Raw genomic sequence first — 26,412 nt, forward strand, 5'->3', positions numbered from 1 at the left:
TCTTGGAAGAACAGGAAGCTGCCTTGCTTTCTTCCAAGGCCAGATAAACAGATGTGATCTCATGCTAAAACAACACAACTCCACCACATAGCAGGGCATCTCCTTCTCAATCAGAGCATGAGAAGTGAAATGACTTGACCTGGATCACACAGTAAGCAGTGTCAGAGACAGGACTAGACTCCAGTCTCTCTGTTCATTACACTGAGCTGCATCTCTGGTGCTAGTGCATGAGAAGAAAATCCAGCACCCATGAGAAGATTGAAGTGGCACTGAGTTGTTTTATTTTAACACACACAGAACATAAAGAGACATCTGATGCCCAACTGTGCAAATGATGAACTCAAGGGTGAGCAAGGCAGACAATCCAAAAAAGGTAGACAACAGAAAAAATCCACCCAACAAGAGAGGGATCTCCCAGCAGTATTAGGTGTACTAGGAAAGTCTTTCCAGGCAAGGAAGCCGAGGGTTCGTATGTCTCCCAGTTTGGGTGAGTAACCTGACCTTGGCCAAGGGGTGATGGTACTGAGGTCAATACAGCTTGTCCATGAAGGGCACCGTCAAGGGCATCACTCAGCTCTGAACACGCTTGATCTAAAAGTGGGACTACATACTGCGAGTTATTAAACTGTAAACTCAAAAACAAACCAAGAATGAAGGCATAAAGATCATCAGTGGTTCTAGTAAGGCATCGGGGGCTACTGGCTTGGCCCTTTATAGACCGGGCTGGCACAGTGGCTGACATTTTGGGATTCCCCAGCAAACCAAACACTCAGAAACTTAATGAGGAACCAGGAGCCTCAAGTCAAGGATTCAAAAACTGTCTCTTTTTTTTGTAGTATTTCATATAAAACATGAAATCAAGTTTTTTTTTTCTTTAAAAAAGTGAGTATTTTTAGATAGAAAAAATATATGCTTCTCTATTTCCTTAAAAAAAGAGCAGGGGCGTCCAACATTGCAGGACACCCCCACGCTCTGACTGGTCGTCCTGGGCAAAGGCTCCCGGGCTTCTCTGCCTCGGCGACGACCCGTGAGGCCTCGGTCAGTGAGATGGTCTTTCCCTCACGGTGACGGAGCCATCTTCCATGCCAAAGTAAACTCTTTCAGCCATGTTGATAAAGAGACCCGTGTCCACAACTCCTAGAAGAAACAAGGAAGAGCTAAGCCATGACCTCCTAACAGACAGGCAAATGTGTCACCCTACATAGTCAGAAATGGGAGTTATCACGAAGTATTACTAGGGCAGGACTCCGGGCAAATTCCACCTCTCAACTGGAAACCAAAGAAGCTGAATGAGGTGATCAGCAGGCCCTGCCAGCCCACACAGTCTAGGGTTAAATGCTTCTGTCAGTACAATCAGGAAGGGCAGCGATGAAAAGCAAGGCATGGACAAAGAATGACCTCCAGTGAAAGAGAATTTTAATTCTGCTTCTTACACTAGAATCTGAGTCAGAAGGGACACCAGATGCTGAGGCCCCTAAGCAATGTGACCATCCCTTGCTTGAAAATCTCTGACCCCTTAGAAGGGACTGCCCCATCTCACTGCTGGACAGCTCTAGTCACTGGGAAGCTTTTTCTAACATCAGGCCTACATTCACAGCAGCCATCCTGGGCAGAAGTGGGGAGGAAGTCACAAACAGAATGAACCCAAGCCATCTCTCACGTGATGACAATCCCTCTAGTGCACCAAGAAGAAAGCCGCCCCCACCCCAAGCCTTCTCCACCCCCAAGCTATTTCTCTAGTCAACCTTCACTTGGCACAGAATCTGTCTTCCTCTGAACAGACACCAAAATCCTCCCTGAATTGTGGAGCAACCAGAACTGAATAAAGTACACCAGGTGTATGTAAAGAACTGAAGTGAAAAGATAGACAGAATCTTTCTGAGACAGGCTTCAGTCTGTGCCTGACCTACCCCTCATGACCACCCCACACCCTCCTTGCTGGGGCCTTTCCTTCTCCCCTTCAGCACAGTACTTGAATGGTTTTACTGGTTTCTGTGATGTTCAAGACCCTTGAGGGAGGCCAAAGACAAAAAAGCTTCTGAGAAGCTGTAAATCCCTGCTCTATGAACTTCACCCCAAGGCTACCCAAGAAACCTTGGCCTGGGCCTCCCACAGGCTGGGGTTTCCCACCTAGTTCCTGTCACTGCCTGGGTGTCCTGCAGCAACCTGGTTCTTCCTTCCTCACCTGTGAAAGGAGGGCACTGGACAAGATTCTCCCTAAGGTCTCCAGTATCTCCATGTATTCTATGCTCCTCTTCCACCAGAGAATCTCTGGATCCATGACAAAAATGGAGCCCGAAAATAGGAGTTGGGACTTCTTGTGAGTGAGGGTGGGTCTGATACCTCCTGAGGACTCTTCCCACTAATTCTGTGGGTGGAGCCAAGTTCCTCTACCAGGCTCCATGAAATTTATTATTTTTTTTAAAGGAAACTATGAGACAAACCAAGGAAGGAAGAGCTGTGGGGTCATGGTTCCTTGTAAGAAAGACAATGATAAAACAAAGAAGAGTTTTAGCTAAGCTCAAGCAGGATGGTACATGGCCTGAAACTTATGCCCCAAGAGGGACAGGTATAGAACTGGAGATGGAGATGGAGAGCAGTGGACAAGTTGAGGCTGAGACACAACAATGAAGGTGACACCCCAAGAATCTGAACTCAAAACAGCAGGTGGGAGCTGCCCAGAACTCAACTGAGGCTGGATGCCAGGACAGATTTCCTAAGGGTCAGAGCTGGCCAAAGTGGCCTATATGCCTCTGTGAGGTGGAGGGTCACCCCTCTCTAGAGGTCTTCAGGCAAAGGCGAGCTGGTCATTTCTTGGCTATGCCATCTAAAGAATTCTTGGACAAGGTACAGGCCATACCAGATGGCTTCAGAGACTCCTGCCAGCAATGAGTTTGTGATGCTGTCACCAAGGATTCTAGCAGTTCCTTTAGGGCAAGGCTACCTGCCACACTCAGCCATTTGGATCCCCAATGCTAGTGCCTGGCACCCAGTAGGACCTTAAATAAATGCTTGGTGACTGATTGCAACACAATCCTCTCCAGGTCAAATGCTGTGACATTAGGTAACACGTGTGGGATTTAGCAGCAACAAGAGGAAAGGAGAAGGAAGAAATGATCCCTTTTCAGGTTTGTACAGCTCTGGTAGTGATGGTCAAAGGCAAAGAGATAATTGTGGTATATGAACAGAAAGCTGGCTTCAGAAGCAGGATCTGGGTTCCAGTCCTGCCTCTGATGTTTGTTGGCTGGGTGGCTCACCAATGGAATCACATGTCCAGTCCTCCTCTCCAAAAAAGGGCAGAGACAGGCTGATGTATAAACAGGAACCAGCAAACCAAGACATCAAAAACCTTCCTAAAATGGAACTGAACCCACTACTCCAGGCATGACATCAGCTCCAGAAGAGCTGCTGGGCCTGAGAGGAGCAGGGGTTAATGAAATACTAAGTACAAGCTCTTACTAATTCAAGAGTCCTTCTGAGACATACCTCTATTTTCACATGAAAATAACACTTTCCCCTAAGAAGTGTGAACTCTCTTCTTATATTCTAAGATATAATCTACTGCACCAGAGTGGGTGGGAGAAAAGAATGAGTGCTAGTGACAAAGGCCCTTAGCCCTAACTGAATCTGTATTCACTGTCTGGTATCTAGAGGGGCAGCCACATGAACAGGGATGACACTTCTTGTGCCTCATCCCTGAATGTGGAAGTCAAGATCACACGGTAGCTCTGGAACTGTGCATTAGGGAAACATCCCTAACAGGTTAGAGCTGCCCAAAGAGGAATGAGCTGCCTCCCTGGGAATCTCCAGCAAAGGCTGGACAACCCTCTGTGGACACACTGGAGAATCGGGCTTCATGACCTTGTCTGTGCCATGGACAGCCTGAGGAAACCTAGGGATCCCTTCTCAGAATCATGTTTTCAAATTAATAAAATTCATTGTACTACAGAAGAAATCAATTCTATTGAAATACAAATAACACATTTTAAAAAGCAAGCTGATGGGCTCAGGGTCAGAAGTTCTGGTGCAGAGGGAGGTCATCTGTGACTCTGTGCAGAATTCTACTGTGTCCCTGATGAACCCTGGCATCTCTCAACACACGCCTCATTAGTGCCTTTTAGCAGCCCACTCAGCCTCAGTTTACTCATCTGTAAAAGGACGGGAGCTGAACTCGATGGCTAAGGTCCAGCCAGGAAGCCTGGGCTCTGGGCCAGGGACATGCCGCCCTCTAGTGGAGACCACGAGAAATTCCGCTAAAAAGAAGCAGCCTAGCATTCTCCTGCCTCTGGGGCTGCCTTTCATCATTCAGGCAATTACTCAGCCATCACTGAGCCCTCCCTGCTTTCCTCCCTCCACCTTGGCTGCTCTACAGCACCTCTATCAAAGGGAAGATGGGTACAAGAGACTCGATCAAGTTCAACCCAATTCTCTGACTCCCTTACACAGAGATCACAGCCCCTGCTTCTTTGTAGGAGTGGGGGCTACGGGACCTGTCAGATTCTTCGATCTCATGATGGCAATGTACTGTGTACTGTGCTCCCGTTCATTCTCCATTCTAGGACTAATGTGGGGAAGGGAACTTTGGGAAATGAAGGTAATTTTTAAAATTATCATTAATTGTTCTTAATGCTTGGGTGAAGAGACTGAAGTGAAGGCTTTTCTGATCACCTATGAACAACACTGCCCATTTTCATGCTTCTCCCATCCCATCTCAGACAACTGGGGTCCTTGGGGAAAGACTCTCCCTCTCTCATAAGAAGTAGGTTCAGTCCCACCTGCTACCTGCTCATGGGGTGGGCTGACCACCACGAGGTTAGTGGATGTGCTCTGGGCACCCAACCTTTCTCTGGGACTTTCAGAAAAATCACTTAGACCCTTTGCTTTTATTTCCTTATTCACAACATGGGAATGAGCCAGCCTTACCTAAGCTCAGCCTATACATTATATGTCGCCAAGATAATACCAAGTAGACATCATCTCAGGTCTTGCCTTACCTATAATCAGAGTCTAAGATCTGGACCTGTATAAGGTCCTCTCAGGAGAGGACATCTCTGGCAGCTTCTCTGACTTAAGAGTCTTCAGGAGTTGCCAACACCCCCAAGAGGTCAGGGGAATTGCCCAGCAGGGCCCACAACCAGCATGTGTCAAAGGCAGCACTCGGACCCACCTCTCCTTGGCTTCGGAGGGCAGGACAGGATTGAACAAATAAATAAATATAGATACTTTTGCCTCCCTATCGAGTAGAGGTGCAAGGCACAGATGTGTAGTGGGTATCCCAACTGCAAAGACAGCAAACAGACCTGGTTTCACTAAGCACTGTGGAGCACACAGCCAGGCACGCTCTAGCCCTGCGACTCAGTTAAACCCCATCCTTACTCAGTTTGTTTGTCCAAACAGAAAATGGGGTCACAACAGTCAGCCTCTAATCCAAGTCCATGGGGTGTCAGACAAGATCATGTATTTTATATGTATTTTCTAAATTCCTAGGCATAAAGAACGCTAAGTAGCCCCTACCCACACCCCCAACATTCAAATGGCCTCAGAACATTCCTACACCAGGAGGCCCAAGTTCTGACATCTACAGAATTTGAAATAAGAAGCTACAGAAAGTTTCTAAAAACTGAAGGTCATGAATAGTCAGCCGTCTCCACTTTTAGCACCCACAGGCACCAGGGACAAAGGTGGCTGCCAAAGCTTAGGACCGGTTCTCACACGCAATATGGAATACCATGTCAGGCTATGCTGGTTCTGCTACAGGTTGGGAGACGCTGCCAGACCACCCGGTCCAACACATACCTGAACAAAACCCAGGCAGGTTGGCCTGAAGACCCACAGGGATGGGAGCCCACCACCCGCTGAGACGTTCTGCCTATGGACAGCACTACTTTTTAAATACATCAAGCCTGAATCTAACCCACACTTCCCCTAGTTCTGCCCTCTAGGGCCAACATGAAGAAATCCATTCCCTCTTCCATGAGGCAGCCTGGTACACTGGAAAGAGCCTTCGGTCTAAAGGCAAAGGACCTGAGTTCGAATCCCACCTCTGATACCACCTATATGAACAAGGCCAGGCTCTCAGTTACCTCATTTGTAAATGAGGAGGGTTGAATGAGGTGACCTCTGGGGTTCCTTCCAGCTCTGGCAGTGATGCCCCTCCTTAGTCTTTCCTTCTCTAGACTTATCATCCCAGGTCAAAGCAGGGTAATGTGTACCAGGGACCCCAAGGCTCCCCCAGCCAACACTGCTGGGTTACCTGGTATCATTTTGATGGCTGTGTTCACTTCACTCCATTTATGTACCCGGTCAAACTTCCAGTCCAGCAGAAAGTTTCCATTATCTGTCACCACAGGGCCCTAAGAAGAGGTATTCATGTTAATGAGGGCCCTTGAGAAGAGAGGGAAGCATAGGTAATCTGTCTGTCCCTTAGCAGTTGGTCCACTGAAGACAGAGAGAGGAAGGGGCAGTGAGCAGCCAGCCAGCCACAGACCCATGCCTGGTGTTTCCAGCCTTGGTCACTTACAGCCTTGCGCTCAGCCATCCGCAGTTCAGCCACTCCGCCGAACTTCCGGGACAGGGCCCTGGTCACAGGGACATATGCCATTGGGATGACTTCAATGGGAATTCCCTTCACCCAGTGGTCACCGAGGTTTTTTGAATCCTTCCTGCAGAAACCAGGTTAGACAACAAAGCCAAGATGACCACTCTCAGCACAAACAGCATCGTGCTAAATAGAAATCAAATGGCCTGAAATGGGCTCTCTCAAGAATGTTAGTGATGTGTAGCGTGTCAGTGGCCGGCTTGTAGAGGAGGGAGGAAGGGGGACTGCCTGCATCTGGATGACAGGGCCCTGATAACATCACAAAACCCCCCAAACAAGCCTGACATTCAGCTCCTGCTAAATCACCCAGTCTGCACATTTCCCTACATTCTGGCTCCCACCGTGGGAGCTCATGGGGTGGGCTGACCACCACGAGGTTAGTGGATGTGCTCTGGGCACCCAACCTTTCTCTGGGACTTTCAGAAAAATCACTTAGACCCTTTGCTTTTATTTCCTTATTCACAACATGGGAATGAGCCAGCCTTACCTAAGCTCAGCCTATACATTATATGTCGCCAAGATAATACCAAGTAGACATCATCTCAGGTCTTGCCTTACCTATAATCAGCAATAACGATGAAACACTTGGCATAGCCAGCTACAATCTTCTCCTGAGTCAGACAGCCTCTGAAAATGGCAAGAAGCAAAGCAAAAGAATTAGAAGAGAAATCAAATTAATGTGAAAAATAGATGCTTGGATCAGGTCTGGAAAAACTTAAAAGCCAACTCCCAACCTTCTGGGAAATAAAATGCTTAGGTTCTAAAAGACATATCCAAGCCCCTGAAGCTCTCTCAATGGGCCTGGCTATCACAAAAGCATTAGTACATGTTTAGAAGGAAAAGGCCGGACAAGAGTCCCCCTAAGAGAAATGGGTAGAAAGCAGAGAAGGAGAATTCAGCTCCATGGCAGGAAGAACCTTCCAATGCTCAGAGGTGTGCATCCTTAAAGAGAGACACTCAGGGAGGTAACAGGCTCCTTCCCCTCCCTTTTTAAAGGTCTTCAAACAAAGGCAGATGAGAAGTTTGCTCATCCGTAAAATGAGCTTGGATTGGATGGCTGCTAGGGACCCTCCTGACTGTAATCTAGGATCTTTTAAACTGGTTCCAACCTGTTCCAGAAAGGACTTTTTCTCCAGGTATGTTGATAACCTGAGGCCCATTCCAATTCTGTGATGACATATTCTTATGTCCAGCCTAGTCCAGATGAAGGCACAGATGACTTTTAAAGGTGCCCTAAAGCATCTACATGGTGACCCATGCCCCTCCCTCCCACCTCCAGTTCTGCCACCATGGCCCCCGTCACCCAAGGCCCTTCTCTTCTTTGTCAGTTCATACATTAGCTGGGATAAAGGTAAATGCCCCCCAGCATACTTTTCAGGGGGATTTGACTGATCGACAGGTAAGGACAATGAAATTCAGAGACTAGGAAATCCACTTATTCCCCTGCTACTGAACAGAATTCTAACTTGCCCATCACCAGGCCTCCCCTTCAGAATGGAAGTATAGCTCTGAGAACAGCACCTGGCACATAGTCGCTGCTTTATAACTGATGTTATTAGTTAATAGTGGGCCACTCACTAAAATCAGAAGCTTTTTCTGTAAAATGTAGCTGCAGAAAAAATTCTAAACTTCTGAATAACACGGATGGGGCTGAGGACTAGACCTACCATTTTATGGATACAGGGAACCTCCAGATCTGACATCTTCTCTGCACTTTATGGTCTTAGAGAGCTGAGAGAGCTACCCAAGTGACTGCCCAGAGTGAAACAGCCCAGCGGTCAGAGAAGAACATGAAGCCAGGTTTTCCTCCACCTAAAGCCAGCACTCCAGTTTCCTGCATCAAAGACTAATAAAGTCCTAGTAAAGTCTCCACAGTCTTTATCACCCTAGTTAAGTAGCTCCTGCTGGGATTCCAGACCCTTCATTTTCAGATAAAGAATCTGCCCAGTCACCCAGCTCTCAATCAGTGACCAAATAAATATCTGCCATGTACCAGTCATCAGTAAACTGGGACTGGAGGGGAGGGAGGGGGAGAAGGGGTGACAAGTGCAAGCCAGGAAACAAGCCCTGCTCACAAGGAACTTGCATTCTGATGGGGAGAAGGTGTGTGTGTGTGTGTGTGTCTGTGAGAGTGTGTGTCTGTGAGAGTGAGTGTGTGTGTGTGTGTGCGTGTGTGCGTGAGATATGCAAGATCTGAACCCAGGTCTTCTGAGTTTAATCCATACTGTACTATAGTACTACAGCTCCCTGACCAAAGTAAATCCCTTTATACAACTATCTTACTGCATTTAAGAAAGGTGTGTGAATCAGGCACTAGCAGGCTGCCAAGGGCAGGGAGGGGGCACTAAATAAGGAACAGGAGTCCAAACCTTCATGGGTGAAGTGCTTTGGTCAAAGGGCTAGAAAGCTACCAGGCAGGGCTATGGCCAACAGGTGGGCCTTTGCCTGAACAAAGCAGAAGCAATTTAGGATCACAGGTTTTGAGTGAGTAGACACTTAAATGCTTACTGACTACTCCAGGCACTGTGCTAAGTACTGGGGACATAAAGGGAAAAGAAAACGCCCCCCCACCCCAGGAACTCTCATTCTAATAGGTATGTACAAACAAGCAACACAGGATAAATAGGAAATAAGAGAGAAGGTGGAAATAATGGTGATGATGATGATGGGGCTAGGACAGGTTTCCTGTAAAAGGTGGGATTTTAGCTGAGACTTGAAGGAAGCCAGGGAAGCTGAGAGCTGGAGATAAGGAGCAAGAGCATTCTAGAGCTGAGCAAAGTCAGAGAAAGTGGAGATTTTAGAGCTGGAAAAGGCTTAGAAATTATCTAGCACCCTAATCCCCTTCATTTTACAGATAACAAAGGCCCAGTTAAGTGATGATATATAAATAATTGGAGACAAAGCCAGGATTTGAACCCAGGACCTCTTTCTCCCAATACAGTGGGCATAATGAGCACTTTCCCGACAAAACAGCTGAGAAGCAGCTGGGGTGGGGTGCCAAGACAGTGACTAAGCCCCAGGAACACCCAACGGGTGGGGTAAGATAGCCTGAGAAATACACAATAACATCTCAGTATAAAAAGAAAGGTTCTCAATTGGGACCTAGGAGTTCGTTGTTGTTTCTAACTTGCTCTAACTGTTGTGTGCCTGGCTCAGCAGTGATCAGTGAGCTCAGCAGGCCTCATGTGGACAAAGGGGGTCTGCTTTTGATAGAAGCCCCAGCAATGCGGGCTGTACAATGGTACTCCTGGGCCTGTGCACCCTTCAACTGGAGGTCACAAACCTCTGAGAAAGGCTCAGGCCTGGGGCGGGTCAAGATATATAAAGATCAGATCAGGCGTTTATTCAGGGTCAAGGAATTACAGTTTGGAACAAGGCACTGTCCTACTCAGACAGCAAAGTTCTGTGAGAGGAGTTACAGAGGTTACAGACACTCAGGAGAGGAGGCTGAAGAGCAGGCGGGTCGCAGATTATCTACTGCAGGGTGACAGCAATTTCCTAGAAAAACCACAGGATCAGTTTAGGCCACTTCCAGCCAACAGAGGCAGGCTGTGGACCCCAGCACCTCATCAGGGTCACCTGTAGGGTTATCAGATTAACTGAACTGAGGGAAGGGAGGGACTGCAGAAGAGTCCTAGGAGCTATCTCCGTCTGGGAACAGGGGCAGTTAGAAATTGCTGGTCTCAGCACAGATTCCCAGGAATTTACCCTGGGGATAGAGTGATGAGAAATTGCTAGTCAGAACAGGTAAGGGTCCCAGAGTTTTCCAGGGGGCCTATGGAGGGGATGGAGTTGATTCACTTGTGCCATAACCAAGTTCAGTGATGAACGCACTACAACTCTGATGAATTCTGAACAGAAATCTGCAGAAATCTGTCTGGCAAAAGATCCTGTCTCGTAACACTCACCCACCACCTTTGATGAGGTTGAGGTCTGCATCGACTTCGTCAGCACCATCAATAGCAAGATCAAGCTGATGGAAAGAAACCAAGGTAAATGAGTGACCAGTGAAGTCTGAAACCGACCCAGAATAAATCAGAGAACAGCGCACAACGTGATTGCTTAGAAACTGAAAAAGAAAAAAAATCATGATTATGAATAGCTCTTGAATGAATGGCCCACAGAGAGGGATCAAATGGTATTATAATATCAGGAAGACAGTTCTAACACAACGGTTATCCACATCTGATGTGGCTTCTCCTCCCTCTCACTAGGCAAACTCTCCAACTATTTAGTCCCTGGAGTTTAGCACTGGAGGAGACCCTAGAGATCATCTGGTACAACCCTCTGCTTTGGAATGCCAGCTCAAGGTAGCCTGCTCTTTTAGACAACTCTAGCTCAGGCAAGTCTATCGATGAATGACCTGAAGTGTCCCCTCTGCTTCCAGCCCTGGACATTTGGTCCAGTGAAATCCAAAGGCCACACACAAGGAGTCAGACACTTCCCATACCTTGGCCCACTATAGCAAATGTGTGCACACATACACACTCACTCACACAAGCATGCACACCTCCAATCCAGCCCCCCAAGATAAGAACCATGGACAGATACATCTACAGTCCAGCTTTGTAGCATGTGGCCTTGTAGTGTGCGTACTTAGTGGCACTCACACAAATTTAATGCCTTAGTCATTTTCTGGCCTTCCCAATCATTTATTCCCATGTTCATGGGATGGTGACTCTTGTCCCAAGTCCGATTCTTTCTATACCCAAACCCTGGTACCAACTGAACTCCATCTCCACAGAAAAGCTCGTCTGAGCTCCAAGCCCAGGCTCTTCAAACTCAGCTGCTAGCTCTAGGCCACAGGTTCAGGTTGGGTCCCTTGGCCTCCACCCTTCATAACTCTAAGTGGGTTCTTGCTCATTTCTGCCTGCCTACATCTTTCGAATCTCCCCAGTCTCAATAAGCCTTTCTTACTTTTCCTATTTGTTCCAGCATCCGTCCAAAATCTTCTAACTAACCCAATCTGGTACTGTCCCACTCCCACATCGCACTGACTTCCTAGACCTCAGAGGTGGCAGGGATCTCCAAGACCAAGATGCTTCTGTCCAAGCAGACATCCCCCAAGGTGGTATGAAGGCCTTTAACAAGGGGGAACCCATTACCTCCCCTCCATTTACAACAAAAGCCTTCTCATTGGTTTAGCCAGACTTCCCTGACATCCTGCCTTAGTTGGGCTCTTGGCACCTTCGTGCCTTTGCTCCTGAGTGGGCTCTCTAGTGCCAAAGAAATGAACTCCAAATCGACTACATGCAGCCAATCCCTTCTGAATCGTCTCTTCTCGCCAGCAAAGTGTCCCGCTTCCTTTTAATGACCCTCATCAGTCTGGGCTCTAGGACTCCTCACTCTCTCCCTATAGGACAAAACCTCTTGGGGTTTGAAGGGACCAAAGTCTCTCTGTGAGTGTCAGAGCTCACAGGACCCATAGCCCCCAGAAGCAGGGAGGTAATAGCCTCAGGCCATGTGCCTTTCTCAGGCCTCCTCTGGGTACTGAGTTCAGGGTAATTTAAGAGGGACATGATGAGTAGGGCATTGCTCAAGAGGATCACCTTGAGTCCACAACCTGAAGACTGGTAGAAGGAATTTAGGTCAGAAGGGGCAGGATAAGCCTTCAACCATGTGACCAGGTATGTGGAGAAGCAGCAAACAGGGCAAATTAGACTTGACCTCACAATTAGAGCTGCCTCCAAGCAGCAAGAGCTGTCTCAGGAGATGGTGGGCACCCTCCTTGGCCAGACTCAAATGAGACCTCTTTGGTGTATGTTACAGTGGGAGATTTCTTTGGCATGTGGATTGGGCCAGATGGCCACTCAGGTCCCACCAACTTCAGCTCAGACCAAAACTGGCAAATGCTGGGCTCTTTTCTTTCAACCTGACACAGAATAAAGGGTATGATCCCAGAGCATGGGAAGGAAAGGGAGGCTGTGAGAAGGATGAGGCCTCTTCCTTACCTCTGGGTGGCGGTCCAGGTCACTTAGGGGTAAGCCATTCTGAAGAATTAGCTGCCGGGCCTGCACAAATGAAGAAAAGGGGTCATCATTCACATTTCTTCCGAATTCTTGACTCTTGGAATAGCTGCCCCTTCCAATTTCAGATCCTTAGCTTTGACGCAGGCTTTTTTCCAAATTCTAAATCAACTCACCCAATGAGGGTCTTCTCCCCAAGAGGCAAAGTAGGAGAAGCCAGCCTCTGGGGTGGATGGAGGAGGATGGGAATGAGGGTGTGGAATGCAATGGAGACATACTTTAATAAATACTTTAATACTTTATGGGATTACTTTTAATTAAGGCTCCCCAATGATGCTTGTCACAAGTCCCTCCAGTCACTAGCCAGGTGATGTGTACAAATGAGGGGCGGGGAGGGAGCAGGGAAATCTGTCTATGGAAGAAAGAGTCCCCAAGTCAGGGGACCAGGATTATCACCTGTGGAGCCTGGACAAGCTCATTTCAATTCTCCAGGCTCCGTTTCCTGTCAGATGAGAGAGCCAACCTAGAAGGCTTCCATCCTGTCTAGATCTAAATTCCCTACTCCAACCTTCCTTCTCCGATGATCCCATGTTCAGGCAGCCTATAAACTCCTCTGCCTCTGAAACCAACACTCAGCAACCTGCCTGGCACACAAATGCCAAACCAGCAACTCCCCAGACTGGGGAACCAAACTTGTAACATGGCAGAGTTTTCTTTTAATCAAGCAGACCTAAAATACTCATGAAAGTCTAAAAAGGATTTAGCAAACAGGTTCTGGAAACCCCTCACATGCTGGCTGGTAGTAAAGATGACACTGTAAATCACACTAATTGCTGCCTCCACTTTACAAAGCACCTTTGTCCCAACTGCTTGGATAGGAGTCGGTGTGAGCTTCTGAATGCCACCAGGCTCAGGACAAAGCTCAGTGCTGAGAAGGCTCCCCTTCCTCCCAGGTAACAGGAACCACAGGAATCCAGAGCTATAGGGCTTGCATACAGCAAGTGTTTAATAAACATCAAGGCCCTTCAGACAGTATCTAGTCCAGTCCTTTTTTACTGATGAGGAAACCGAGGCACAAAGTGTTGTCCAAGAGCACACCAAGGAGACTGTGATCCATCCATTAAAAAAGGTGGGAATGAAGAGTGTGGAGAAAACAAGAGGTAATCATTAGCTCTTACTTCTGAGGTCACAAATAAATTGTTCTTGAGCTCGCAACTCGAGCCAGCAGTTCTCACCTCTAGCACCACAGGGGCTGAAAGCTGGTTCCCCTGCTTCTTGCCCCCCCCCCCCCCCCAAGGTGGGCCAATAGAAACTCAGGAAAACAGGGAAAGAGCCTTGGCTCTAGGGACTTCTTATTGCCATGATCTTGGGGAAGTCACTTTCCTGAGCCTCAGTTTCTCCATCTGTGAAATGACTAAATGATCCATGGACCTATAAAGTTGGAAGCTGACTGACTTGAACTCTGACCCTAACCCTCGTTTTACAGAGGAAGAGGCAGCAGTTAAGTCAGAAATCCCCAGTTCAGGTCTTAGCTCTGACCCATACGGCTACATATGCCCAGGAAGATCACTTAAGTGTCTGTTCCGCCCTGGCAAGGACTGTCTCCTGGTCCTGTAGGAGCCAGACCACTGGGAGGCTTAAGGAAGTACCAACCTGAGAAGCCTATTTAGTCTGAAGCCAGAGATTTCTGATAAGGAAGTGACACTCATTCAGGTCAGCATGGCAGCCCCAAATGTGGCCCAGAACCACAGTGCTGTGAGGCCCACTGGTTCAGAGGGCAGTACTAATGAAGCCTAGGTCAAGGCTTAATTCTGTCTGAAGCCTCAGGGGGCATGTCCTGGGGCCCCTAAGTGGTGAGCGCCTCTGGACTCACTCCATCTACATGCCACTCCCTTTACCTTGGACCAAGGCCACCTTCTTTTCCTTCCCTTCTGCCAATCCTGTCCTTTCCCCCACCCCAGCTTTCCAGCTCTGGCATCATTATCAGTACGGAGAAGAATGTCAATCTACTGTCCTGTGGCTCCATTCCCCTTCCCTGTGTTGGCTCCCCATTATAATGTAAGCTGCTATCTACGTGACCAGAATTTAGCAGAATGCTTCGTGCATCAAAAGTATTGGATAAATGCTCATTCATTCATCTCACTGCTAGGTTAGACAGCTTAGCTTAACCCATCTCCCCTATTAGAGAAGTCAGGAAACCTAGTCCTGCAGCTGAGCCTCCCAGGGAGCTGAGAGAGGCTCCTGGCACAGGACAGAGGGTGGCATCCCCAGCTGAGGAGATAGGTGGGCAAAGCTCTCAACTAGAAGTGAGACATGGAGTGTTGTTGTCAGAGCACAGCTGGTACATCATTCGTCCAGAGCAGTATCATAATTGTTGTTATCAATGACAACTGACTTTTATAGCCTTTTACATTTGATATCTATTTTCTCACCTGATTTTCAAAACCATCCTGATGAGGATAACAATATCCCCAGGGCCTATTTCATAAGTATTTTTATTTTTAACAATTGTCACGTGCTTCCCCTGATATATCATAATATGATACTGACATTTTATCACTTGCTTTCTCAAAGGGGAGGGGAGGGACAGGAAGGAGGGAAAGAATTTGGAATTCAAAAATTTTTTAAATGAACATTAAACATTTTTACATATAATTGGGAAATATTTAATAAAATAAATATATTATTTGTTTTTTAAAAAGAGTTTAGTGAAGGTGGATTAGCAGGAAGAGACTCTTTTGCTTGGCCTGAAACGTCCCAACAAGGACCAGTGGGTAGCTCCACAACTGAGGCAGATTTCAGTTCAAAACAAGGAACCTGGTATTAGCATCTCTCCGTGGCCCAAAATGAAAGCCGCTGCTTCCATAGCTTGGGGGTCTCCTCTGCATCCCAAACAGAAACAATTGAATGAACAAAGGAAGAACAGTTCAGGACAAATTCAGGGGAATGGAGAGCCCCATTTGGCTGGTGATGAGGAAGGTTTGAGATAAGGCTGGAGAGGTTCCTACCTCTCTGCTCATCTGTACAAACCATTCACCATGCCTGCAACACACCCCACCAATTGCCAAGCATTTATTTAGGCCACGTGCTAGATGCTGTGGCTACAAGACAAACTAATATAGTTCCTGCCTTCAAAGAGCCTCGGTGGGGGCAAGGGACACAAAAGGCACGTATCTAAGTATATGCTAATACAAGTCATTAGGAGCTGGGGTATCATGTAGAATGTATTGCTTGAGATGAGTTTCGAAGGAAACAAAGCATTCTAAGAGGCTGGGGAGGGCGGGTAAGGAGGGGAGGTCTCAGGCATGAGGTCCAACCACGGCAAAGACCCAGAGATGAGAGATGGAGGACCATGTGTGAAATACAACCAGAAAGCAAGAGGGTAATGATGGGCAATAAGATGGTGAAAGGAAGTCAAACGAAAAGCCCTTATCTTCCTTTAAGGCTCAACTCAAGTGATGATGCCTCCTTCACATATCCAAACGCTAACAAAATGAAGAAGAAAAATCAAAATGAGGGCCGCCCCAAATGTGGAAAAGTCACAGAACCGGACACATACCTGAAAGGATGTGGGAATACAGACAATGTTCAGGTTTTCTTGTTTTACTCTTTCAGCTGAGGGGGAAAGAGAAAGGTTTGAACTTCTATATTTTACCCAGAAAGTCATTAAAAAAAAAAAGCCAAGAAATGCTCCAGACAAGTGTTCCACATTGCTGCCAAGTCTAGTCTGGGGGAGAGAAACATTAAATTTGGGCTCAGGATTTGAATCGCAAAATCAACTCTGTTCCAAAATAGTCAGTGACATTAGGCAAGTCCTTTAACCTGTTGAAACTGGTCTAAAAAGATGAGGACATTAGACTCAGTGACCCTTCCAATCCTTTTCTACTCCAGATTTCTTGTGTGGGACAATGGCCCTGCTTTTGTCAAGAGGGTCTGGGACTGGTGGGGGGGGGGGGGGGGGGAGGGAGGTGTCAGATGTGTGGTTTCATTGGGTGTGAAGAATTCTGAGTGTAGAACCTCTACTCCACTGAGGCACCTCTAGATTGGGACCTCTGGACAATGAGGGGGTCACACACAGCTGGTACGTAACAGGGGCAGGATGTCAGGTCACGTCTTTTGCCAAGGAAGCTCAGCGTAAGGGTTCATTGTAGCCATTATGCTGAAAATTCAACTTATCTGGCACAAATCTTGTGCATCAAATTCAGAGGTTTGAAGTTACCATAAAAATAAACAAGAAAACAGTTCATCGAGTTAAAATTGCAGGCACCTTCAATTTCGGAAGTCATACAAATGTACCCAACACTAAACAGGAGACAGCTGTGGGCTATATGAGAAGACTGTTTGTGTTGTCAACAAGCTGACAGGTGGAACATCTCTCAATTGGCATTTAATGACCAAGGGTTCTAGGCCTGGGTTTTGGGGCACTTGGGAGATGGTTACATCAGCCCAGAAGAGTCATCAGGTTGGTGTTTTGTCACTAATGCAGGAAAACAGGTTATTAAAACCTGCTGAGCAGCCACCAAAGCTAAATGATCCCGGGCCTTGAACACACTGAAATGGCCAGATCAGAATCTGGGAGTGGCCTCAAGGACTCCAGGGTAAAGAGGAAAAGCAAGTGAGAAGCTGGACTGGGGCCTAGCAGAGGGAGTGTGGCTTCATTGGCAGGGCCAATCTTCCCCTTTCCAGCCCAAACAGGTGATCCTGGCTGCACTGGGTCAAAGGTACTAGCTTGACCTGAGAACTCCAGGAAAGACTGACCTCCACCACCTGCCAAGGCACAAACGTACAGGTCACAACTGGCTCAGAGCCATTCTAGCCAGGCCTGAATGTAAATATAACCACCAACAAAAGAAGGTCAGGGACAGAGCACTGAGGTGCAGGGACATCAGCATCAACTGGCCCCACATTTAAATCTTGACTTTAGAGCTCGCTGCCTGTGACCTCCAACAGGTCCCATAACCCCTGTGGACTTCAGAGCTATCTTGCTTAGGTAACTCTTGCCTTGAATGTCTCTATTTATGTTGTCTGTTCAATGAGATTTCCTCAGTCTTCACTGTTTGTGCTACCCTGGGACATGTCTCTGGATAAACCTCATTATCCTGCAATATCCCACTATCCTTGGACTCTGCCTCTCCACCACAGAAGGTGGGCCCAGGAAGTCCCAAACCCCTACTTCAAAATGCCTCCTTTCTCATCTGGCTGCACTATGCTGGGAATCTCTAACTCCCTCCATTGCCCATTTGGGTACACTTCCCCCCTCTCCCCTCCTTTCAGCTTTCTTTTGTGCACTGTCTTTCCTCATCAGATTGGACACTTCTTGAGAGCAGGGTATTTGTACCCCTGAAGCCTAGCACAGTACTTGGCACACAGTAGGGGTGACACCAGAAAACTTCTAAGCTTCCTTCCAGCTCTAAATCCAGGCCTCTGTGGGCTCTGGGGCCAATTCTATTTCTCTGACACTAACAATAGAATCAGTGGCCAATGCCAGTCCACAAGCATTTATAAAGGGTGTACTATGTGCCAAGCACTGTGCTTAGCACTGGGGGGGTACAAAGATAGTAGAACAACATGGTCCTTGCCTTTAAGGATCCCACATTTGAAGGGGGTTGGCAACAGGCAAAAAAAATGTCCCTGCAAGATGTAGAGAGTTGGAGATGGAGGACAGGAGGGAAAAAGAGGAGCCACTGATAGTGTCAGACTGGGCCCTGCCCTGACCAAACCAGTCCACCCAGTCCCAGGAAGTGATCTGGGGCAAGTGGGCAGAGCAGGGGAGGTCTTGGCTAATTCTCTGATAACCCCCAGGCAACCTGAATCTGAGAATGAGAAAAACGGGGACAGTGACATACCTATCCTCTGTACAGCATGGACAATGGTGGAGCCGCTGCCGATCCCCAGCACTTGATTATTCTGCCAAATGTAAAGAAGAGCACAAAGACGTCAGTAACCCGCTCCAGGATCACAAGCTCACAGTTTCTTCCTATACATCTGAGCTGTGTATCTTCCCCATTTGGGGAGAAAACCCAGTAGCTACAGACTAGCTTAGTGAATCCTTTCCCTAAAACACCCTCTTCTAGCACCTGTACAAGTACACCAAGGTAAGAGAAGAGGACAGAACTGCTACGACCCATCCTGGCCCCAGAAGAAGGCTGGCCAGAGAGTCCAACCCATGCCCAAAGAGGGGGAAGCCATCCTCTCCCCAAGCAGCCACCTCACTTTCCCTGACACCGGGAAAGGGGAAAGCAGCACAGACAGGGCTGTTGACTCAAGCAGGACGGCACATGATCCTCCTCCCTCCTCTTGGAGCACATGTAGAGGGCCATAGGGTAGAATGAAGCATGCTACTCATTCAGGCTGTCTGTCTTTGTTATAAGGGAAAGTATTATAATATTCAGAAATGGCGATTAAAAAGGTAATTTTAAAAAGTAACAAAATATTTTTAGAATACGTGGACTAGTAAATTAATTGGAAAATAAAAAAGCTGTGCTCTTCATTTCCTAAAACACCAGTGTCAGATTCAAAGAGAAATAAGGACCCTGTGGGCCACACAGGGCTTAGGAAACTACACATTACCATTATCTATGTTCTACTGCATTTTCAGACTATTTCTCAATTACATTTTCATCTGGCTCTGTCCTAGGAGATCCCAGAGCCCCAAATGTCACACAAGACCAAAAGTAGTCACCATTACTTTACCAGTTACACAAGTAGCCTAAGTACAAAAGCCAGGCAGTGTCCTCTGGGAGGAGCACCTTTTCTTGCTCTCAGGCTGCTGTAGCTCACAGCTGAGAGACAAGTGCAGGGAGGGAGGGAAGCTAAAGGAATTTTCAGGGGTTAAGATGTAGATCCCTCTGGCTTTAGTCCCTGGTAATCCATTGAGAAGGAAGCCCAGCTGCTGTTTTGACATATGCCAATGTTTGTTGAATGAATGAATAAATTTTGTGGTAGTCCCGGTCCCAGCTTCTGAAATCCCCCAAAGTCACTGAGAAGTAAGACTCAGGAATGGTTTGGAACTCCTGGGCACATTAAGTAAGTGCCCATCTCTTACAATGTGGTACAAAGGCAGAAAGACTGGCCCTGGAAGCAAGAAACCTACTCCTCCCTTCAACCCTGCCTAAGTAACTGCCAAATCATCCAGCCTCAGTTTCCCCTCCTGTGAAAGAATGGGTTTTCATTTCAGCTTTCAATCTGCAATCCTCCCATACTCTATCTCCCATGGGAGAGGCTCCTTTTGAAGCAGAAGCCCGTGAGAATATGGCATCAAGAAAATTAACAAAGCATTCTTTGCTGATGAGTTTTAGCCCAGCTGCTAGACTGGGAATGAAGGCCAGATGTGTATGAGGACTGAGGCCCTAAGCCCGCCTTCCTGAGCATCACCCCCTAGTAATCTCTGATTAACAAAGTCCAAACCTCAAACCGCTCTCCTGATCTCCCTGGCCCCAGGACCCTGTGATTTAGAGCCAGGCTGCCTGTGTAACCTCCCTTTCAGGTCAGCAGGCCTCAAGTAAATAGCTCAGTTTGCTGAAACTTCATCTCCTCTCAAGTGTCTTGGATCTCGCCCATGGGCCAGTTACAGATTACCAGCTAGGCTGAGGGAAACCCTACACCTTGGGAGCTGCTCTCCTAGGGCAGAGAAGGGTCCTGGAAGCAGCTTGGGACCTCAGAGAAAGCCCCAGGCTGAAGGAAGCCACAGGACTTATAGGGGAAGTTACAGGGCAATGAAGCAAGGGCCTAGGACCATGCAATAATGGCACTGAGAGGCTGTCTTCCCCAGGGGCCCATGGGGATCCCCCTCTCCGTCCCAACTTCTGTGACTTCCTCCCAGCACTGCCTGATCAGCAAATACCTTCGCTGGCATTTCCTTAAAGACACAACTGGGGTGCAGAAAGAACACTGAGGTCAAGGGACCTGGGATCAAATCCTGGTGCTGCCAGTATTAGCTGTGTGAAACTGAGTAAGGGCCTTTACCTGCCTTGGCCTCACTTTCTTCACCTGGAAAATGGTGATAATAACACTACCTACCTCACAGTGTTTATGACAAGCAAAGGATGGAGGCAGGGGACAACTGCGACTTCTTTGGCACTGAGAACTTCTAAATGAGGAAATTCCTTCCACTAATGCAGGTCACAGCCCGTTTCTTCAACTCCAAGCTGACACTGCCCAGAACACCAAGAAGTTAAGAGGCTTGATGAAGGTCCCATGGCTAGTATGTCAGAAGCAGCACTGGTCCCCTTGGTTCCGGGCCTGCTTTCTGTGCACTTCATCATGTTGCCCCTATTATATCATCATGCTGTTATTAACAGACCCTTCCAAAGGTGGATGGAAAATACTATTCATGAGTAAAAAATGAAAAAGAATCCAAAGGCTTGTAAACTGCATGAGTGCAGCGAGCTGTTGGAGAGGATTGATGCAAGCCTTGGAGGTAAGAAAGAACTCAGTTCAAACTCTCCCTCAGGGACCTGACAGCTGTGTGACCTTGGGTAACTCATTTCACCTCTCTAGGCCTCAGCTTCCTCAACTGCAAAAACAGGGATAATAATAGCCCCTACCTGCCATGGTAACTGTGAGGATCAAATGAGATAACACATGTAAAGCACCTGGCACACAGCAAACTCTCTATCTATAAACCCTAGAGGGCTTGTAGATATTAGCTGTTAACATGATTATAAACAATGAGAACAGTGGCAGGAAAGGCCACGGCAGAAAGCTTGGCAAGAGACCTAAACTGTTCCAGGGAAACTGAAGGATGAAAATGGAAGAAAAATGGGGAAAAACATCTGCAAAGATGTCTATAACAAACTTTGCTCCATCAAGGGCAGCTCCCATATTTGAAGACTAACATCCCAGGACCAGATGAGTTTATGGAGGAAGTAGAAACGTCACTGAAGAAAACAGAGATGGGGAAAAACAGCTGGACTAGACCAAAGGTGCAGACGAGGCAGGGATTTTGAGTGTGTTAAGGGACTGAATCTCAAGGCATCTGAAATAGGGAAAAACACCAAAGGTTTGAAAAAATACAGGAGGACTCACTACTACCTAAAAGAGATGCAAATCTCAATACCCAACCCAAAGAGAGGAGGCTGTGTAGTGCAGTGGATAGAAGTCCTACCTCTGATCCATACTGGCTACCATTTAGCCTCAAAGAGAAGGTGCCCATCTGAATTGCTAGAAGGAAATTTCCTGACCTGGGAGCTCTCTATACTAATGGAATCACAGGGTCAGATCCTGTCCTTACAGACCTACAGGACCACCCATCAATATGTGGTTTCATACATATGATTTTACACACATACTGCAGGTACTCTTGATAAGGGTATTAAAAGAGAACAGGCAAATTTTCACCAGCTATAATCCAAAGCAGATCATGTCTTTATCATCACACTGGAGACTGAAAAATGTAGAAAATATTTAGGATTTCATTACATTTGTTTGTTGACCATAAAAAAGCATTTGATTTGGTCGAGCAAAACACCACCTAAAGGTTCTCTTTCAACATGGTGGCTTCCATGCATGTGGAAAAATCCTTGAAAGATATTGACAGAAGTAGTTAACATTTTTGATGTCTCTCTGATTATTAATATTAGATGAGGAATAAGGCATAAAGTCAAGGAAGCAAAAGGCTTACTGTCATAGAGGACACTCAGTTCAAAGCAACTAGTAAAAGAAGGAATTCCTACTGAATCTATAGTATAGATGGTGAGTGACGTTCTGATTGTGAATGCCACTGAGATCACAGCATTAAGAAGCCACTGAACATCTCAGAGTCTCCTAAATGTGGATCTACAATCACTGAAAAGAAATAGGTTCATCCACAAAGTAGATGGAAAATGCCCACTGACCAGGCAACAATATGAAAAAGTCAATGGAAAATGCCCTTTAATCGGGCAGTGATATGCAGCTCTTGGACGGTCAGCCCTGCTACCAATACCAATCTGGTATGGGCCTTGTGAGTGGGCAATGGGTTAAGCCCAGAGCTCAACAGGAGGAGAAAGGGATGGACTGCTGCTGTTCTCTCAATGACCCCAAGTTTCTCCCTGAAACAAAGACCTATCTTTTTTCCACAGAAACAGTCTTCTGGTGATGCTGTATTTTACAATAAGCCATGGAAATCTACATTCTCCTAAGAACACAAGCTGAGGAGCACTCACGGAACAATGGGCCATAGAACTGTCCAAGAGAAGAAGCCAAAGTTGTTCTCCAAGACCTGAAAGGTCAGGATGGGGCTGGTCATGTAGTGAACCTAAGGGATAACCCATGAACGGCCCACACGCTCCACTGAAATTCATATAAAGTCAAATGAATGAATGAAATACATTAAATGTTTACCAAGGGCAAAGGCTATCAGGGGCAGGGTCCAAGCAGAAGAACTCAATGAAGATAGTGAGGAGAACAATAAGGAAGATGTCCAGGGGCTCCTCTTCCAAAGATGACATTGTAATCACTGCATGGAGCCCCTGAACGGCTCAGAACCATCTAAATAAGATCTTGAGTAAGTACTTTGGCACTTGGAGTGGGAGTGGGCTCCCAACACAGATAACAGGGCGCAAAGGTTAGGCGGAACGAATGAATTTCAACCTGTATCACTAAAGTGTAGAAAAAAGCCTGGAGAATACCTTGTTACAACTTGTGTGTGCTGAGGGTCTCAGTTTCCTCATCTATAAATGGTAGAGGTGGGGGGAGGATTAGAGATGATCTCAAGGCTTTCAACTAAATTTATGTTCAACTACTTCCTCCTCCTCCCCCATGATAAATGCATATACAGATAATAATGGTGGGTCTAACTGTAAGGGGCAGCTAGGTGGGACAGTACATAGAACGCTAGGTATGGAGCAGGAAGCCTCATCTTTGTGAGTTCAAATCTGGCCTCAGGCACTTCCTAGCTGTGAGACCCTGAGCAAGTCACTTACTTGCTGTTTGTCTCAGTTTCCTCATCTGGAAAACGAGCTGGAGAAGGAAATGGCAAACCACTCGGGTATCTTTGCCAAGAAAACCTCAGAAGGGGTCACAGAGAGTTGGACGCGATTTTAAACAACTGATCAACAAATGATTTTAAACTTTCCCACAAAGATCTCCAAGAGATCCTTTTTGATTTGAGGGAGCCCCTAGTAGAGTGCCCTTGCCCACTGGTGGTAGTTAAGTACCCGATGAACACATACAGGAATTTCAAAGGGAAGTGGGACTGAACAGCTTGAACATCTCATAAAAGGAAGCAGGGTGGGAGCCAGTCAGAACGGCCAAGCCCAACGTCCCCTCCCAGTAAGTCCCCCTGGAGCCCGGTGGCAGTGATGGGCAGAAGGCCGGACAGGGGTCCAGGAGCCTGCTGGGGAGGGGAGGTTTCTGTCGCCCCAAAAGAGCTAGACCTCGCTACCGACTCTGCCAACGCGGGCGCGCACACGATCAGAACTTCACCCCACAGGAATCTGCTTTAAGATGCAGGATAGACTAAAAGGGGAGGGGGCTCCGAGTCTGGGTCCTCTTCTGCTCTGAATACACCCCAGCACCCCCCGGGTACTCCAGGACAGCACTGGCCACGCAAGGACCCCCGACCCGGCGAGGCGCGAGGTCCTGCCCGCACATTCACCACCTTCCGAAGGCGGAGGCGCAGAAATGGGGTGCCTGCCAGGGTGCCAGGGCACCGGGCAGGACCAAGCCCGGGAACTCCCACGGGGCAGGGATATTCTCCTTCCAGGAGGGATAATGGACATAATTAACTTGATCGGTTGTAAATTAACTCAAGGAAATGGGCTCCGCCCAACTTTTTTCCCCAAACAGTTCTCGGGAGCCGGCTCACATCTTTATAAACAGGCATTTTCGGGGCTGAGGCGGGGGAAGAAAAACCAGGACTTCGGCAGACCCCGGCCCACTGCGGGCCAAGGTCGGCCCGCCCCCTGCCCCCCGCCCCCCGCCCCCCGCGGCCTCCTTGCCTCACCCCGCCCAAGTCTGTAAGCAGGCTACAGGTTCCCTCGGACCCGGGCCGGAACCAGGCCGAGGAACAGGACCGAGCGGCACCTGGAGCTGGGGGGATCTGCCCCGCCTCACCTCCCAACACGCTCCCGGACCCCCAAACCCCCGGGGTCCAGTGTGCGGATGAGGAAGCCGCCCAGGCCGGGGCCCGCCACATGGCCCGCTCCGCCCCCGCCTCGTGGGTCCCCCGAGTCACTGGGGGGGCTTCCCCGCCCGCCCCGCCCTGCTCCCCTCCAAATCCAACTTTCCGGGGGGCCGCCTCTGGCCCCCTCCATCCCACCAGTGGCGGGCACGCTGGGGCGCCTGCCCTCGAGGGGCTTCCATTCTAGGACCGGAGGCTGCCGGGCACAAGAGACCCTCCCCGCTCGCCTTTTACAGATTGGGAAACTGAGACTGGGAGCGGGGTTCCCGGAGCCTGGGCGCGCCAGGGGCGGGATTCGAACTCGTCTCCCAGCGGCGCTCTCCACGGCGCGGCCCCGGGTGGAACCTGGAGGGCTTCCCGGAGGAGGCTGACCCGGGGCGGGGGGCACTCACCTTCACGTGGTTTTCCACGGCCGCGCGGCCGGCCTGACGCTTGGCTTCCTCGGTCTTGGACATGGTCCGGGCGGCGAGTGAGGGAAGGAGCGGGGGCGCGGGAGCGAGCGCGGGAGCGGGAGCGAGCGGAGCGCGCGCCGGGGCCGCGGCCGAGGCCACTAAGTGTCCGCTGCCCCCGCCCGAGGGCTGGCGCTGGGGCGGCGGCACGTGCGGCTCTCCCGCGCGCCAGCTCCCCCCGCCCCCGGACGAGGCCCCGCCCCCGGCCCCGGCCCGCCCGGGCAGTGGGGCCAGGACCCGCCCGTAGAGCGTGCTGAAGGGCCCCGGGCGCTGCATCCCTGCCTCCGCCGGCCCAGCCGCGCCTGCCTCGGCTCGCCCCGCCCCGGACCGCCCCGGAAATCGGGCCCGCTCAGGAGGGAGGGCGCCGCGCGAGCCGGCGCCGCTGGGAAATGTAGTTCGGGAGAGGGGCAGACCCCCGCAACTGTCCGGGAGCTCGGACTACCAGCCCCAGAAGGCAGCGCGCCTACGGCCTCACGGCTGTCCGGGGCACGCCCCGGCTTATCCTATCCTGGTCTGAGAACACCTGCTCACGTGCTTGAGCCCCGAGGCGGCCTTGGAACCAGAGGCGGTGCGCACAAGCACGCGCCGGTTGTACAGGTGCAGCTAAATGACTCGTCCGAGGTCACCACGCCGAGGGGGGCGGCAGGTGCATTTGAACCAAGGTCTTTGATCCAGCCGCCAGTGCCCCCCTATGAAATGGGGGGCCCCCAAGGACAAGCCTCCTTTGGCGTGCGTGCCCTCGGTGGAAAGAGCGCTGGCCTGGACCCCAGCCCTCGACGCTCACCCTGAGACAGTCGTAAAGGCTTAGCTCCGAGTGTGAAGATGGGGGGATAGCGCCTCCCTCTCGGGGTTGTTGCCAGGATTAAACGAGATCACATTGGTACGTGGCTTCGCAGACCTTGGAAGTGCTTTGGTTATCCAAGCGGGCAACCCCCCGAGGTTACTTTTGAAGAAATTAAATAATAATCGCCAACAGAGCACCGAATAAATGAGCGGAGGGAAGAGCCTTTGTTAAGTGCCAGGCCCCAGGCATGGGGCCCAGGCCACAGACACCAGAGCGCTAAGACCTCGCGACTTCGCCTTCCACGTGGAGAAGAGCGCACGTGGGTGATGGTGGGGGGCTGGGGCCTGCGGGAAGGTCGTGGAATTCATCAGCCTGGGGATGGGGCAGTGGAGGCGATTGAGGGAGGGAAGGAGCTACAGGCACCTTCTCATCGGATTAAACGTTACACCTTTTATATAGATAACCCCCTCCCACAGGGACTTCCATCTCCCACCCCTTTTTGAAAGGATGAC

The 26,412-nt window shown here is 49.0% G+C and overlaps 1 protein-coding gene across 1 annotated transcript; it reads right to left on the reverse strand.

The window, feature by feature from the left end:
• Positions 1 to 258: 258 nt before the first annotated feature.
• On the reverse strand, positions 259 to 25,428 carry RPIA (ribose 5-phosphate isomerase A). Its single transcript, XM_072636896.1, has 9 exons — positions 25,060 to 25,428; positions 18,411 to 18,471; positions 16,124 to 16,179; positions 12,550 to 12,609; positions 10,507 to 10,571; positions 7,157 to 7,225; positions 6,521 to 6,662; positions 6,254 to 6,353; positions 259 to 1,137 (listed from the first exon to the last, which is right to left on the reverse strand). The coding sequence occupies exons 1-9, from the start codon at positions 25,390 to 25,392 to the stop codon at positions 1,040 to 1,042; spliced, it is 984 nt and encodes a 327-aa protein (XP_072492997.1). The 5' UTR covers positions 25,393 to 25,428; the 3' UTR covers positions 259 to 1,039.
• Positions 25,429 to 26,412: the final 984 nt, after the last annotated feature.

Source organism: Notamacropus eugenii, chromosome 1, assembly GCF_028372415.1.
Source record: "Notamacropus eugenii isolate mMacEug1 chromosome 1, mMacEug1.pri_v2, whole genome shotgun sequence".
NCBI classification, from domain to species: Eukaryota; Metazoa; Chordata; class Mammalia; order Diprotodontia; family Macropodidae; genus Notamacropus; species Notamacropus eugenii.